Source organism: Rhinopithecus roxellana, chromosome 3 (genome assembly GCF_007565055.1).
Source record: "Rhinopithecus roxellana isolate Shanxi Qingling chromosome 3, ASM756505v1, whole genome shotgun sequence".
Classification (NCBI taxonomy): domain Eukaryota; kingdom Metazoa; phylum Chordata; class Mammalia; order Primates; family Cercopithecidae; genus Rhinopithecus; species Rhinopithecus roxellana.
The window spans coordinates 164,325,993-164,343,000 of NC_044551.1; the positions used below are offsets into that span (position 1 = coordinate 164,325,993).

Here is a 17,008-nt window from a genome sequence, read left to right on the forward strand (position 1 = left end):
TTGTTTTACAATTGAGGGTATCATCTATTTTGGTGAAAGTTCCATGGGCACTCGAAATGAATGTGTATTTTGTTTTTTCTTGGGAGCGGGGAGGTGTTCTATAAATGTCAGTTAGATTCTGTTTGTTGCTGTTGTGGTTGAATTCTTCTATACCCTTGATGATTTCTTTATCTAGCTGGTTTTTAAAAATCAATTATTGAGATAGGGATGTTGAAGTCTGCAACTGCAAATGTGGATTTGTCTATTTCTCCTTTCAGTTCTGTCAGTCTTTGCTTCATGTATTTTGCAGATCTGTTGGTTGGTACATACACGTTTGAGATTGCTGTATCTTCTCGGTCGATAATATCTTTTATTATTATGTAATTTTTCTGCCTGACCCTGTTAATTTACTTTGCTCTGATATTACTTTAACTGATATTAATATAGCCACTCCTGTTTGTTTAAAATTAATGTATGCATGATATATCTTTTTCCACTTTTTAATTTCTACCTGCTTATATCATTGTATTTGAAGGGGGTTTTCTTGTTGACAGCGTGTCACTGGGGTGTGCTTTTTTTTTTCTTTTCTTTCTTTCTTTTCTCTCTCTCTCTTTTTTTTTTTTTTTTTTTTGAGATGGAGTCTCCCTCTGTCACCCGGGCCGGAGTACAATGCAATCTCGGCTCACTGCAACCTCCACCTCCCGGGTTCAAGTGATTCTCCTGCCTCAGCCTCCTGAGTAGCTGGGAATACAGGCACGCACCACCATGTCTGGCTAATTTTTGTATTTTCAGTAGAGACGGGGTTTCACCATGTTGATGTTGGTCAGGGTGGTCTCGAATTCCTGACCTCGTGATCCACCTGCCTCAGCCTCCCAAAATGCTGGGATTACAGACATGAACCACCACACCAGGCCTTGTGTGTGTGTGTGTGTGTGTGTGTGTGTGTGTGTGTATGTGTGTCAGAGTCTCACTCTGTCGCCCAGGCTGGAGTGCAGTGGTGCAATCTCGGCTCAGTGCAACCTCTGCCTCCCAGGTTCAAGCAATTCTCGTGCCTCAGCCTCCCGAGTAACTGGGACTACAGGGGCAGGCCACCATGCCCAGCTAATTTTTTGTATTTTTAGTAGAGATGGGGTTTCACAGTGTTAGCCAGGATGGTCTCGATCTCCTGACCTCATGATCTGCTCACCTCGGCCACCCAAAGTGCTGGGATTACAAGCATGAACCACTGTGCCCAGCCTGGGGTGTGCTTTTTAAAATTCACTTTCCCAATATCAGTCTTTTAATTGCTTTACTTAATTTATTTACATTTAATATGATTATTTATATGTCATACCTTAAGTTTGCCATTTTTATTTTTTGTTCTCTGGTTATTCCTTCTAGTTTTCATTTATATATATATATATATTTTTTCTGCCTTCCGATCAGTTACATGAACATCCACTATAATTCCATTTGGATGCATCTGTAGTGGTTTTGAGTGTCTCTCTTCATATGGCTTTCATAGTGGTTGCTCTGGGTATTACTCTGTGTGTGTGTGTGGGTGTGTGTGTGTGCGTGTGTGTGTATTTTTTGTGTATATTCAGATTCTACTGGAGTTATCATTTCCCAGTTTGCAAGAGGTATAGAAACATTTCCTTCCTTTACATCTCTTTATCCTCCTTTATTTTTTGATATTATTGTTTTTAATATTTCCTCTACCTACATTGAGAACCACATCAGACAATGTTCTAATTTTTGCCCTAACTGTCAAACATATTTGAGAAAACTCAGGATCAGAAGGAAAGTCTGTTGAATTGACCCATACTTTGCTCTTTCTATTGTTCTTTCTTCCTGATGTTTTAAGATTCCTTCTTTTATACCTTTTATTTTTTTTTTAAATTTGTGAATTTTCTATTCTATTGGGGTAGATTTACTGGCAACAAATTCTCTTAATTTTCCTTCATCTGAGAATGTCTTGATTTTCCCTTTACTCTTGAAGGATATTTTCCCTGGATATAGAATTCTGAGTTTAGAGCTGTTTTCTTTTAGTTTTTGGAAAATATTGTGTCACCTCCTTCTGGGCTGCACAGTTTCTAATAAGAAATCTACTGTTACTCAGAAATTTTTACTTCTATTAGAAATATTTCATTCCCCTCTTTCTGCCTTCAAAGTTTTTTCTGTGTTGTTAAGTTTCAGAAGTTTTATGATATGTTTGTTGTGTTAATTACTTTGGGTTTATCCTGTTTAGGATTTGCTTAGCATCTTCAGTCTAGATTTATATCTCTCCCAGATTTGGGAAATTTTCAGTCTTATTTCTGAGACTTAAGTATTTTTGTGGTAAAGATTAATAGAAGTAGAATCTCTGGGTAAAAGGGTTCAAACATTTGAAATCCAATAGATATTTTCAAATAATCCTCCCAAAGTTTATGGTAGTTTTTATTTCCATTGACAGTGAATACAAATGACTGTTTACCGACCCCCTCACCAACAGAAGTTATTATCAATATATTAAAGCTTTGTCAGTGTCCTAAACAAAAATAATCTATTGTTGTTTTAATCTGCATTTGTTTTTAGTGAAATTGAACATATTTTCATGGTTATTGGTTGTTTGTATTTCTTTTTTAATTTTTCATCTTCTTGCCAACTTTTTTGATGGGAAGTTCATCTATTTTATTGATCACAGAGTTCTCGTTGTACATTTTTTCTTATACTTTAAGTTCTAGGATACATGTGCAGATGGTGCAGGCTTGTTACATGGGTATACACGTGCCATGGTGGTTTGCTGCACCCATCAACCCATCATGTACATTAGATATTTCTCCTAATGCTATCCCTCCCCTAGGCCCCCACCCCCTGACTGGCCCCAGTGTGTGATGTTCCCCTCACTGTGTCCATGTATTCTCATTTTTCAACTCCCAGTTATGAGTGAGAACATGTGGTGTTTGGTTTTCTGTTCCTGTGTTAGTTTGCCTAGAATGATGGTTTCCAGCTTCATCCATGTCCCTGCAAAGGACATGAACTCATCTGTTTTTATGGCTGTATAGTATTCCATGGTATACTATATGTGCCACAGTTTCTTTATCCAGTCTATCATTGATGGGCATTTGGCTTGGTTCCAAGTCTTTGTTATTGTGAATACTGCTGCAATAAACATACATGTGCATGTGTCTTTATAGTAGAATGATTTATAATCCTTTGGGTATACACCCAGTGATGGGATTGTTGGATCAAATGGTATTTCTGGTTCTAGGTCCTTGAGGAATTGCCATACTGTCTTCCACAATGGTTGAACAAATTTATACTCCCACCAAGTGTAAAAGTGTTCTTATTTCTCCACATCCTCTGCAGCATCTGTTTCCTGACTTTTTAATGATTGCCATTCTAACTGGCATGAGATGGTATCTCATTGTGATTTTGATTTGCATTTCTCTGATGACAAGTGATGATGAGCTTTTTTTCATATGTTTGTTGGCCACATAAATGTCTTCTTTTGAGAAGTGTCTGTTCATATCCTTTGCTCATTTTTTGATGGGGTTGTTTTTTTCTTGTAAATTTGTTTAAATTCTTTGTAGATTCTGTGTATTAGCCCTTTGTCAGATGGATAGATTGCAAAAATTTTCTCCCATTCTGTAGGTTGCCTTTTCACTCTTACGATAGTTTATTTTGCTGTGCAGAAGTTCTTTAGTTTAGTTAGATCAATTTGTCAATTTTGGCTTTTGTTGCCATTGCTTTTGGTGTTTTAGTCATGAAGTCTTTGCCCATGGCTATATCCTGAATGGTATTGCCTAGGTTTTCTTCTAGGGTTTTTATGGTTTTAGGTCTTACATTTAAGTCTTTAATTCAGCTTAATTTTTGTATAAGGTGTAAGGAAGGGGTCCAGTTTCAGTTTTCTGCATATGGCTAGCCAGTTTTCTCAACACCAGTTATTAAATGGGGAATCCTTTCCTCATTGCTTGTTTTCATCAGGTTTGTCAAAGATCAGATGGTTGTAGATGTGTGGCATTATTTCTGAGGACTCTGTTCTGTTTTATTGGTCTATGTGTCTGTTTTGGTACCAGTACCATGGTGTTGTGGTTACTGTAGCCTTGTAGTATAGTTTGAAGTCAGGTAGCGTGATGCCTCCAGCTTTGTTCTTTTTGCTTAGGATTGTCTTGGCTATCCGGGCTCTTTTTTGGGTCCATATGAAATTTAAAGTAGTTTTTTCTAATTCTGTGAAGAAAGTCAATGGTAGCTTGATGAGGATAGCACTGAATCTATAAATTACTTTGGGCAGTATGGCCATTTTTACAATATTGATTCTTCTATCCTTGAGCATGGAATGTTTTACCATTTGTTTGTGTCCTCTCTTATTTCCTTAAACAGTGGTTTGTAGTTCTCCTTGAAGAGGTCCTTCAAATCCCTTGTAAGTTGTATTCCTAGGGATTTTATTCTCTTTGTAGCCATTGTGAATAGGAGCTCATTCATGATTTGGCTCTCTGTTTGTCTCTTATTGGTGTATAGGAATGCTTGTGATTTTTGTACATTGATTCTGTATCCTCAGACTTTGCTGAAGTTGCTTATCAGCATAAGGAGATTTTGGGCTGAGACGATGGGGTTTTCTAAAGATACAGTCATGTCATCTGCAAACAGAGATAATTTTATTTCCTCTCTTCCTATTTGAATACCCTTTATTTCTTTCTCTTGCCTGATTGCCCTGGCCAGAACTTCCAATACTATGCTGAATAGGAGTGGTGAGAGAGGGCATCCTTTTCTTTTGCTGGTTTTCAAAGGGAATGTTTTCAGCGTTTGCCCATTCAGTATGATATTGGCTGTGGGTTTGTCATAAGTAGCTCTTATTATTTTGAGATACATTCCATCAATACTTAGTTTATTGAGAGTTTTTAGCACGAAGTTGTGTTAAATTTTATCGAAGACCTTTTCTGCGTAATCATGTGGTTTTTGTCATTGGTTCTGTTTATGTAATGGATTACGTTTATTGATTTACCTGTGTTGAGGTGAACCATCCTTGCATCCCAGGGATGAAGCTGACTTGATCGTGGTGGATACACTTTTTGATGTGCTGCTGCATTTGGTTTGCCAGTATTTTATTGAAGATTTTTGCATCAATGTTCATCAGGGATATTGGCCTGAAATTTTCTTTTCTTGTTCTGTCTCTGCCAGGTTTTGTTATCAGGATGATGCTGATAACTCACAAAATGAGTTATGGAGGAGTACCTCTTTTTCTATTGTTTGGAATAGTTTCAGAAGGAATGGTATCAGCTCCTCTTTGCACCTCTGGTAGAATTCGGCTGTGAATCCATCTGGTTCTGGGCTTTTTTTGGTTGGTTGTCTATTAGTTACTGCCTCAATTTCAGAACTTGTTGTTGGTCAATTCAGGGATTCCATTTCTTCCTGGTTTAGTCTTGGGAGGGTGTATGTGTCCAGGAATGTATCCATTTATTCTAGATTTTCTAGTTTATTTGCATAGAGGTGTTTATAGTATTCTCTGATGGTAGTTTCTACTTCTGTGGGATCAGTGGTGATATCCCCTTTATTGTTTTTTATTGTGTATATTTGCTTCTTCTATCTTTTCTTCTTTATTAGTCTGGCTAGCGGTTTATCTATTTTGTTAATGTTTTCAAAAAACCAGTTCCTGTATTCTTCGATTTTTTGAAGGGGTTTTCATGTGTCTATCTCCTTCAGTTCTGCTCTGTTCTTAGTTATTTCTTGTCTTCTGCTAGCTTTTGAAGTTGTTTGCTCTTGCTTCTCTAGTTCTTGTTGTTGTTGTTGTTGTTGTTGTTGTTTTTCTTTTAATTTTTTTTTATTATACTTTAAGTTCCAGGGTACATGTGCACAACGTGCAGGTTTGTTACATATGTATACATGAGCCATGTTGGTGTGCTGCACCCATTAACTCGTCATTTACATTAGGTATATCTCCTAATGCTATCCCTTCCCCCTTCCCCCTCCCCACAATAGGACCCGGTGTGTGATGTTCCCCTTCCTGTGTCCAAGTGATCTCATTGTTCAATTCCCACCTATGAGTGAGAACATGCGGTATTTGGTTTTCTGTTCTTTTAATTGTGATGTTAGGGTGTTGATTTTAGATATTTCCTACTTTCTTCTGTGGGCATTTTAGTGCTATAAATTTCCCTCTAAACACTGCTTTAGCTATGTCCCAGAGATTCTGGTACATTGTGTCTTTGTTCTCATTGGTTTCAAAGAACTTATTTATTTCTGCTTTAATTTTGTTATTTACCCAGTAGTCATTCAGGAGCAGGGTGTTCAGTTTCCATGTGGTTGTGTGGTTTTGAGTGAGTTTCTTAATCTGGAGTACTAATTTGATTGCACTGTGGTCTGAGAGACTGTTTGTTATGATATCTGTTCTTTTGCATTTGCTGAAGAGTGTTTTACTTCCAATTATGTGGCTGATTTTATAATAAGTGTGATGTGGTACTGAGAAGAATGTATATTCTGTTGATTTGGGGTGGAGAGTTCTGTAGATGTCTATTAGGTCTGCTTGGTCCAGAGCTGAGTTCAAGTCCTGAATATCCTTGTTAATTTTCTGTCTCATTGATTTGCCTAATATTGACAGTGGGGTGTTAAAGTCTCCCACTATTCTTGTGTGGGAGTCTAATTCTCTTTGTAGGTTTCTAAGAACTTGCTTTATGAATCTGGGTGCTCCTGTATTGGATGCTTATATATTTAGGATAGTTAGCTCCGCTTGTTGCATCGATCCCTTTACCATTATGTAATGCCCTTCTTTGTCTTTTTTTATCTCTGTTAGTTTAAAATCTGTTTTATCAGAGACTAGGTTTGCAACCTCTGCTTTTTTTTTTTTTTGCATTTAATTTTCTTGGTTAATATTCCTTCATCCCTTTGTTTTGAGCCTATGTGTGTCTTTGCACGTGTGATGGGTTTCCTGAATACAGCACACCGATGGGTCTTGACTCTTTATCCAATTTGCCAATCTGTGTCTTTTAATTGGGGCATTGAGCCCATTCACATTTAAAGTTAATATTGTTATGTGTGAATTTGATCCTGTCATTATGATGCTAGCTGGTTATTTTGCCTGTTAGTTGATGCAGTTTCTTCATAGTGTCAATGTTCTTTACAATTTGGTGTATTTTTGCAGTGGCTGGTACCGGTTTTTCCTTTCCATATTTAGTGCTTCCTTCAGGAGCTCTTGTAAGGCAGGCCTGGTGGTGACAAAAATCTCTTAGCATTTACTTATCTGTAAAGGATTTTATTTCTCCTTCACTTATGAAGCTTAGTTTGGCTGTACATGAAATTCTGGGCTGAAAATTCTTGTCTTCAAGAATGTTGAATATTGGCCCTCACTCTCTTCTGGCCTATAGGGTTTCTGCAGAGAGATCCGCTGTTAGTCTGATGGGCTTCTCTTTGTGGGCAACCCGACCTTTCTCTGGCTGCCCTTAACATTTTTTTCCTTCATCTCAACCTTGGTGAATCTGACGATTATGTGTCTTGGGGTTGCTCTTCTCAAGGAGTATCTTTGTGGTGTTCTCTATATTTCCTGAATTTTAATGTTGGCCTCTCTTGCTAGGTTGCAGAAGTTCTCTTGGATAATATCCTGAAGAGTGTTTTCCATCTTGGTTCCATTCTCCCTGTCACTTTCAGGTACACAAATCAAACATAGGTTTCATCTTTTCACATAGTCCCATATTTCCTGGAGGCTTTGTTTGTTCCTTTTCTTTCTTTTTTCTCTAATCTTGTCTTCACGCTTCATTTCATTAAGTTGATCTTCAGTCTCTGATATCCTTTCTTCCTCATGATCGATATGGCTATTGATACTTGTGTATGCTTCACGAAATTCTCGTGCTGTATTTTTCAGCTCCATCAGGTCATTTATGTTCTTCTCTAAACTGGTTATTCTAGTTAGCAGTTCCTGTAACCTTTTGTCTAGGTTCTTAGCTTCCTTGCATTGGGTTAGAACGTGTTTGTTTAGTTCGGAGGAGTTTGTTATTACCCACTTTCTGAAGCCTACTTCTGTCAAATCATCAAACTCATTCTCCATCCAGTTTGTTCCCTTGCTGGCGAGGAGCTGTGATCCTTTGGAGGAGAAGAGACATTCTGGGTTTGAAATTTTCAGCCTTTTTGCACTGGTTTTTCCTCATCTTTGTGGATTTATCTACTTTTGGTCTTTGATGTTGGTGACCTTCGGATGGAGTTTCTGTGTGGACATCCTTTTTGTTGATGTTGACACTATTCCTTTCTGTTTGTTAGTTTTCCTTCTAACAGTCAGGCCTTTCTGCTGCAGGTCTGCTGGAGTTTGTTGCAGGTCCACTCCAGACCCTGTTTGCTTGGGTATCACCAGCGGAGGCTGCAGAAAAGCAGATTGCTGCTTGTTTCTTCCTCTGGAAGCTTCATCCCAGAGGGGCACCCACCAGATGCCAGCTAGAGCTCTCCTGTATGAGGTGTCTGTCGACCCCTGCTGGGAGGTGTCTCCCAGTCAGGGGGCACGGGGGTCAGGGACCCATTTGAGGAGGCAGTCTATCCCTTATCAGAGCTCAAGTGCTGTGCTGGGAGATCTGCTGCTCACTTCAGAGCCAGCAGGCAGGAACGTTTAAGTCTGCTGAAGCTGTGCCCACAGCTGTCACTTCCCCCAGGTGCTCTGTCCCAGGAAGATGGGAGTTTTATATTTAAGTCCATGACTGGGGCTGCTGCCTTTTTGTCAATTTTTTTTTTGCCCATTTGTTGTTAGGTTTTTTTTTAACCTTGCTTTGCTGTTTGTTGTGCCAAACATAAATTTTTAAATTTTTAGCTACTAACAATTTATCATCCTGTTTTGAAAGTTTTTTTCCTTCTGCACAATTATAAAAATGTTCTTTTATAGTTTGTCTGGTATTTTCATGGTTCCATTTTACATTCAAATCTTGGATCCATCTGTAATATATTTTCATGTAAAAGTAAGGTACATTATAATAGATCTTTTCTATTACAGTTTAATACAGAGGTATAGGGAGGAGAAAGGAGAGTTTATGAGAATGTTGTACACCTGGGACGAGTGAAATATTGACAACTTGTGGAGTCGAAGGGCTGTCTTCTCTTTTCTCAGTGTCTTCTCAAGATGGTACCCAAAGAAAAGTTTAAGTCAACTGGAGGTATGCCAGCTAAGGGAAAAATACGTTTAAAAATTTTTGGAAAAATCACAACTTTTACTCAATAAGTTTTTGTTGTTGATGTGAAAAGCTGGGAAAAAATAGCATAAATGAAATTGCTTGTTTTGTGATTTTTGTGTTGCTGTTGTTTTGGTGGATATACCTTTTCCTCTCATGACTAAAGTCTTACGGTGACTTGTGTCAATGCTACATTTCCTTTATGTGCATCCCAGTGAGATACTTGTCTACAATGATGACCTTTACAAGAAGATACTCATTTACTTAGTGAACAAATATTTTTCAGTTATCTATCAAGGAGGCAAATATGGGGTGGTGGTTATGTTTGTTCTCTGGAATCAGACTGCCTGTGTTTAAATTCCAATCTGATCACTTACTAGCTGTGTGATCTTGGGAAAGTTACTAAACTTTACCATGTCTCAGGATCCTCATCTGCAAATGGGGATATTAATAGCTTATAGGATTTTTGTGAATGTTAGAACAGTTTCTAACATATAGTAAATAATTTATAAATGTGAGCTTTTGTTAATGCTCATTACTGAAGATAGAGCACAACATGTATGGTCCTACTCTTTATGAACTTTGCATTCTTGAGAAATTAAAAATTACAAATAGCAGTATTACTCTTTAAAAAGTTAAGGGGCTGAGTATAATGGAGTGGGAGAAGAATCTTCCTTTAAATAACATGGGCAGGGAAGGCCTCTCTGAAGAGGGGACATTTAAGCTGAGACTTGATCCTTGAGAAAAAACTTGCAATTTTAAAAATAGAGGGAAGAATGTTCCAGGCTGGGGGAACATCTTGTACAAAAATACCAGGTAGAGAGAGTTTGGTAAGTTCAAATATTTGAAAGAAGACTATTATGGTTGGAGAGCAGAGAATGGGAAATGCAGTCTATGAAATAAGGTTGATGAGGTAGGCAGGACCTTGTAGACCAGGGTAGGTAGTTAGGATTTTTACTTTAAATTCTGTGGGAAATTACTGAAGAAGGGAGGGACACAATACCATTTTTCTTTTTTTAAAAGATCACTCTTGTTGTTGTGTTATATTTGTATCAGAGAAAGGTAAATTTTGGAAATGGGAAAAACAGCTTTGAGGCTCTTGACAGTGAGCCAAATGAGAGCCTAGGTGGCAGTGGAGATGGAGAGATGTTGATGGATATAGATATATTTTGAGGTCAAATCAACAAAGGTGATGGAAAAAAGTTAGAATCATAGATGATACCCAGCTTTCTGGCTTGAATAACAGGTTTGATGTGGTATCAATTTCTGAAATGGGGGATACTGAGAAAAGGATCAGGTTTGGGGAGGGGCTTGACAATTCAGAGTTCTATTGTGAATATATTGAATTTGAGTTGTCTATTAGACATCTAAGTGGAGATGTGGAGTAGTAATTTGGATTCATGAACGTGGAGTTTAGGGCCAGCTTTTAGATAATATTTAAAGTCATGTATCTGGATGAGATAACCCAGGGAGATTAAAAAGAGAAGAGGGCCTGGGATCATACATATAGAATATATATATATATTCTAGTTCCTGGCACAAAGCAGGTGATCAATAAATATTTGTTAAACAATTGAACTAATGTATGAATGAAATGAATGAGATATTGAGCTATTAGCAAACTACAATTTTGTCATCTGTAAAGTGGCAATAATACGAGTATCTGGTGTTTGGACAGGATTTAAAGCAATAAAAAATTTTATAGCAGGTAGCACGTGCTGAATTAACTTAACTACTATTAGCTCTCTGCACTTGGGGTGCTCATTCATAAAATAGGGGCAGTAACTTCTGCCTTGCTTCCTTCACAAGGCTATTTGTGAAGCCTGCAGGAGTTAAGGCTTGACTCTATAAGTGGTTATTAATATTAATGTTTTAATAGGCCTGTGCCTGCATTATACACCTGCTCTGCTCTTCCCATCCTCTGGCAAGATTATTTAAATGAAAACACGTCTTTTATTTTATTTTATTTTTTATTTATTTTTTTTTTGAGACGGAGTCTCGCTCTGTCGCCCAGGCTGGAGTGCAGTGGCCGGATCTCGGCTCACTGCAAACTCTGCCTCCCGGGTTTACGCCATTCTCCTGCCTCAGCCTCCCGAGTAGCTGGGACTACAGGCGCCCGCCACCTCGCCCGGCTAGTTTTTTTTGTATTTTTTTTAGTAGAGACGGGGTTTCACCTTGTTCACCAGGATGGTCTTGTTCTCCTGACCTCGTGATCCGCCCGTCTCGGCCTCCCAAAGTGCTGGGATTACAGGCTTGAGCCACCGCGCCCGGCCTATTTTATTTTATTTTTTTGAGACAGGGTCTTAGTCTGTCACCCAGGCTGGAGTGCAGTGGCACAATCATTGCTCACTGCAGCCTCTGCCTCCCGGGCTCAAGTGATCCTACCACCTCAGCCTTCCAAGTGGCTGGGACTATAGGCACGCGCCACTATGCCCTTACTAATTTTTGTATCTTTCGTAGAGACGGGGTTTTTCCATGTTGCCCAGGCTTATCTCCAACTCCTGTGCTCAAGCGATCCGCCCCAACTCGCTCTCCCAAAGAGCTGGGAGTACAGGAGTAGGCCACCGCTCCTGGCCAAAAACGCCTCTTTAAAGAAACCCGATACTCCCTGCGTGTCAGCCCAGCCTGGTCCAACCAATTATACTAGAAACAACACCCTACTGCGAGGTCCCCAGAGACAGAGTTCGATATTTTTTTTTTTTTTTTTTAAATACCCAGCTCCACCCCTTCCTGTTAGGCTTTCGCGTGTCGCAGCTGTGCACGCTGATTGGTCCTCTGCTGGCCAATCACCACTGCACTTCATGACGGCGGTAGTTTTCAAAATCCCAACTGGGCTGGTGGAGGGGCGCAGGAGCCAGGTTGAGAGGAACTCGAGTCGCTATAGTAAGGAGCTCCGTTCATTTCCCTGGCCTCTCCTGGTCTAGGGGTGCGTCCATGGTCTTTGCTGTCTGTCCTCAATCTCAGTGTGAGGTAGGCGCCTTTGGGCAAGTACTGCTGGCTCCAGTGTCCGGCTCTGTCGCCTGCCAGTGGGTCCTTGGGCGTCACTCCAGCCCCTTGCTGAATTCTGTTGCTGGGATGCGCAGCGTTCCTGCAAGGAAACTTTTCAATCTCCTGTCGATCAGCAGCCTGTGGAGTGAGCCCTGTACAAGGTTGGGCAGGGGGAGTGTTTGTTAAGGAGTGAGATGGCAAAGCAAACAAGGCTGGGTCCCAGCTTTTAGATGGAGCAATTAGTACACGTGCCTGAATCAGAGTACTTTTACAAAACGTCTTTTCACAAGTGAAAGTGTGCAGGATTAATTTCATCTACAAGTGTAGAGGGATCAGACATATTTAAGTCATAGAATGCTCCTTGCAGGATGTCTTTTGAGCTACAGGTTGAAGGACATGAAGGGAGGATGGACACATGTGTCCTCACTCTATTGTTAACCCTTTATCTTCACTGGCTCTTTTCTGTTCCCACCTGCAACCCCCTTCAGCTTTGGCTTTCTCACCACCCTCTGCTACGGCCCACTTAGAATCATAGAAGATCAGAGGTAGAAGGGACCCTAGAACAGCGGCGCTTAAATCTTAACGTGCATAGAAATCACCTGGGGACACTGTTAATTTGCAGATTTTTATTTGATAGGTCTAGTTTGGGCCCTGAGGTTTTAAATTGCTAACAAATTTCCAGGTGATGCTAATGTTGCTTGTCCATTGACCACACTGAATAGCGAGGAGGCTCTAGTTCCACTGCTTCGTTTTATTGGGTGGGAAAAACTAGGGCCCAGAGAGGGAAAGGGACTTGCCTCTTTGCCACTTGCCACTTGCCTCAGTGTCACCCAGCCAACTAAGAGCAGGGCCAGAACTAGACCTTAGGCATCCTTCCCAGCCCAGTGCTGCTTTATTGACACAGTGCTGTGTTCTCTCCCCAGAGCCTTGCTGTCTGTAACCTGTCTTTATATAAAAATTGAAGTTGCTACTACTTCCTGTAGACTGTTTTGATCAGCTTAGCCCTGCTGCCCCTGTGTTGGTTTCAGCACCAGCCCTGGGAGGTCCAATGGAGTCTGCAACACTTGCCAGTGTGTATATAGGGGACATGGAAAGTCTGAAAAGGGGAAAGGATTCTAATTTTCTTGCCCAAGGCTCAGGGTTCTGTAGGTGGCAGAAGTTGAGAGTGTTCTGCAGAGAGGATCTTTTTGATGATGTCAGTCCCTTCTCCTCCCCTTCCCCCTGGGAAAATTAGTTTACCCAAGTCAGTGCATCTTTTCCTCAATGCAAATGATTAGTGTTCAGGATAATAAATGGGGTATATGACCATCATTTAAGTAACCTTATTTTCTTTGAGGTTTAGTTAACCTGTATGTTATCAGTTGAGAGTTTTCTAGCCTGTGGACTCCATATTTCTTTTTCCTTTTAAAAGGTAAAGGTTTCAGAGTGTGAGTCTTTGGTTGTCCATTAAAAAAAAAATTATGAGGTGTAAATAATAGTAGTGGAGTAAGTGATTTTCATACAGTGCAGTTAAGGGTGGGTGCACCCAATTTAACTTTATTGCTGCTTGGCTGAGGTTTGAGGAATGAGATGGAATATAGGTTTGGATTTGATAGAAGAGGGGAGTAAGACAGCATTTATTAAATGCCTGCCATGTGTCAGGTTTCGTACATGTAAATTTGCATTTGAGCCACACAAGTCCTCTGCAAGTAAGTGGTGTTATAGCTGTTTTGAAAATGAGGAAACTGAGGCTCAGAAATGCTAACTTGTTTGGCTTAGAAGTCCAGTTATTCAGACTCCAAGACCTGTTCTCATTCTACCTCCTCACACTATGGCCTTTCACTGTTTTGGAATGTTTTTGAGTGTGATCAAAGAGACTTCATGGTATTTTAGAAATTGCCCTGGAAAAAGCTGGGCAGTCTATGCCCCTTAATAGTTTGTCCTGGGTAGTAAGTTACTTAATTCATCTGAGACTGTAAAATAGAATTGTACCTGCCTTGCTTAGCCTCATGGTTTTGTTGTGAGAATCAACTGAGGTAATATATGTGAATGCATATACTTATACTGGCTTTTCCTCACCTACAAAATGTTTCATCCTTCTCCATCCAAAGCGAAACCCAAGTCAGCCTTTCCCCTTTCTTAAACTTTCCTCTCAAGCTGCAGAATTTTCTGTTTCCTTTTCTTACCAACCTGGCCCCAGCCTAGCTTTTCAGCCTCATTCTAACCCCTCCCCAACATGTTATTTATGCTCCCTACTCCAGACAGCTAGGACATCCCTGAACTCTATATGTTCATGCCTTTGCCTGGTCTCAGGCTTTCTTTGCCTGGAAACCTCCCAGTCAACTTGGGAACCTGTTTGTCATTTTAAGTCCTGATCACACGTTACTTCCTTTGTGAAGCCTTCCTCCAGCCCCTGTCCCCAACAAGATTACTGACTTTCCATTATGTTTCTATAGCACTTAGTTTGTGCTACTATAATAAGTGCCATGGACTGGGTGGCATTTAGTTCTCACAGTTCTGGAGACTGGGAAATCCAAGATCAAGTTCTTATGTCAAGTGATTTTTTAGTAAGTTAGTTTATTTTGCTATAATCTCATCTTTTGAATTTTTTGTTCCTTCCAGGTGTCTGGAACTGGATTACAGTTTCTTCTGATGAACGCCGTCTTTGAATGCTGCCTGGCCTATCGCAAATACATGTGTGTGCAGTTATTGTTTTCTCTGTAGGGTCATAATTGCTTTGTCAGGACCCCATGCCTTTTAAAGAACATTAGCTCTACCAGCTTGCCTCCATACTATATGAGCTGTCATGTTCTTCATTGTTTTCAATGCAAAACTCCTATGTAATTTGTTCCCAGTGCTGCTAGACCTAAACTAGGGGCTAGACAACATCCCAGCGTTCACAGAGGATGGTAGGCACAGTGCTCGACTTTTTACATAAAGTATCTCATTTAATTTGAACAACACCCTGCAGAGGTAGGTATACTTATCTCCATTTTACAGTTGAGGTAACTGAAGTCCAGAGATTTTAAGTCAGTCACTTGCCTGAGGTTAATTGTGATAAAACCAAGATTTTAATCCAGATCTGCCCAACATCAAAGTCTGTTTTCTCCTAGGGATGCTATAGATAGACTGGGTTTTCTCAAGAATTTTCAGAGAATTTATGGTGTTTTTGGTGAATGGTGTTTCTGGTGAATGGTGTTAAAGAGCCTCTTTCTGATTGCAGCCCTGCCTTGGACAAGACACAGCTGAATCTGTAAGAGATGCTACTGCCACTACCACCCCAGAGCTCCAAACCTGAGCCTACGAAATCTCAGTCCAGCAAAATTGTGCCCAGTCATCATGACCAGTCTGAAAAGGTTAGAGCAAACTGTCTTCCCTGACAATATCTTTGGTAGTCTCTTCCTGTGTTGGCTCAGTACCTATCCTCACCTGTGAGTCTTTTCAAATATGTCTGGTTTAACCTGAGAAAATGGGGAGGGGTGGCAGCCCTTGTAGTTGGAGAATGCCAGCAAATTAGAACTTTGGACTCTTCTTTCCCATAAATGCAGGGCTCGAATGAAGGCCACCCTCCATAACCCTCAAAACTGAACAACACTCAGTCCTCATTAATGATCATGTCTGTATCCTTACTTTCTCTGAGAAGCTCCAAGCACCTTGCTGAAAGACTGGTACATTCTGGGGAGAGTGTGAAGATTATATCAGCACATTTATTATTATGCTTTTTATAGCTATTAAATTTGAAGAATGGGTATATTTTGACTCTGCTGTTTTGACTTTATTGATAGTTTGATGTTGTTCTAACCTTAGGATATTCTGTGTTCATCATCATACATATTTTAATCAGAATTATACTAGCACTGATGAATTGGCATCAGGAGAGTATTTCCTGGAGCAAAACATCATTAGGTGAATTTAATTTCCTTGATTGGTTTTCTCTGAGCACAGATAAACATTTTCTAATCTTGTTTATTTTACTAAAATGATTTTCACGGAGGTGCCAAATTTTTTCCTATGTAAATTTTTCAAGAAAGATTTGATATATTGATCAGATTTTTGCTGACATCAAATTTTCGGATTAGTGTTCTGCCATTGTAACTTTCCTTTAGTGGCAATTATTTTTCCAAAACCAACTTTCTTGGAGTACATTTTGCAAATCTAAGTTTTATTGAGTTCAGTTTCAGCTGTAATTTTATTTTGGGTCAATTATTTCTGCCAGTAATATTAAATAGGAGTTGGATAACAGCTTATTTCTTAGCTAATTTCCGAGAAAATAATGTTTCATTTTTGGCTAATTTCTAGTAGGATTATTTATCATCAACTAGATGAAAGTCTAATAGCTTACTTATGTCTTGGCTTAATCAATTAGAAAATGGAAGTAATTTTTCTCAGCTTTTTTTGTTTTGTTTTGAGATGGAGTCTCGCTCAGTCGCCCAGGCTGGAGTGCAGTGGCACGATCTCGGCTCACTGCAACTGCCACCTCCCGGGTTTAAGCAATTCCCTGCCTCAGTGTCCTGAGTAGCTGGGATTATAGGTGCCTGCCACCATGCCTGGCTTATTTTTGTATTTTTAGTAGAGACGGGGTTTCACCATCTTGGCCAGGCTGGTCTTGAACTCCTGACCTCATGATCCACCCTCCTTGGCCTCCCAAAGTGCTAGGATTGGGATTACAGGCCTGAGCCACTGTGCCTGGCCCTCAGCTCGTATTTTTTTGGTTTTGTTTTTGTTTTTGAGTTGGAGTCTTGCTCTGTCACTAGGCTGGAGTGCAGTGACACGGTCTCGGCTCACTGCAACCTCTGCCTCCTGGGTTCAAGCAATTCTCCTGCCTCAGCCTCCCAAGTAGCTGGGACTACAGGCATGCGCCACCACGCCCAGCTAATTTTTGTATTTTTAGTAGAGACGGGGTTTCCCCATGTTGGCCAGAATGGCCTCAATCTCTTGACCTCATGTTCCACCTGCCTCAGCCTCCC

General features: G+C 40.1%; 1 protein-coding gene across 1 annotated transcript in view; it reads left to right on the plus strand.

Annotated features, from left to right (window-relative positions):
- The first annotated feature begins 12,170 nt into the window (after positions 1-12,170).
- CCNB3 (cyclin B3) overlaps positions 12,171-17,008 on the plus strand; it is a 47,046-nt gene continuing 42,208 nt past the window's right edge. Inside the window, exons 1-3 of the mRNA XM_030926680.1 lie at positions 12,171-12,223; positions 14,664-14,737; positions 15,265-15,397. Of these exons, the coding sequence (XP_030782540.1) occupies positions 15,302-15,397 (96 nt within the window). The 5' untranslated portion in view covers positions 12,171-12,223; positions 14,664-14,737; positions 15,265-15,301. The remainder of the gene's footprint in view (positions 12,224-14,663; positions 14,738-15,264; positions 15,398-17,008) is intronic.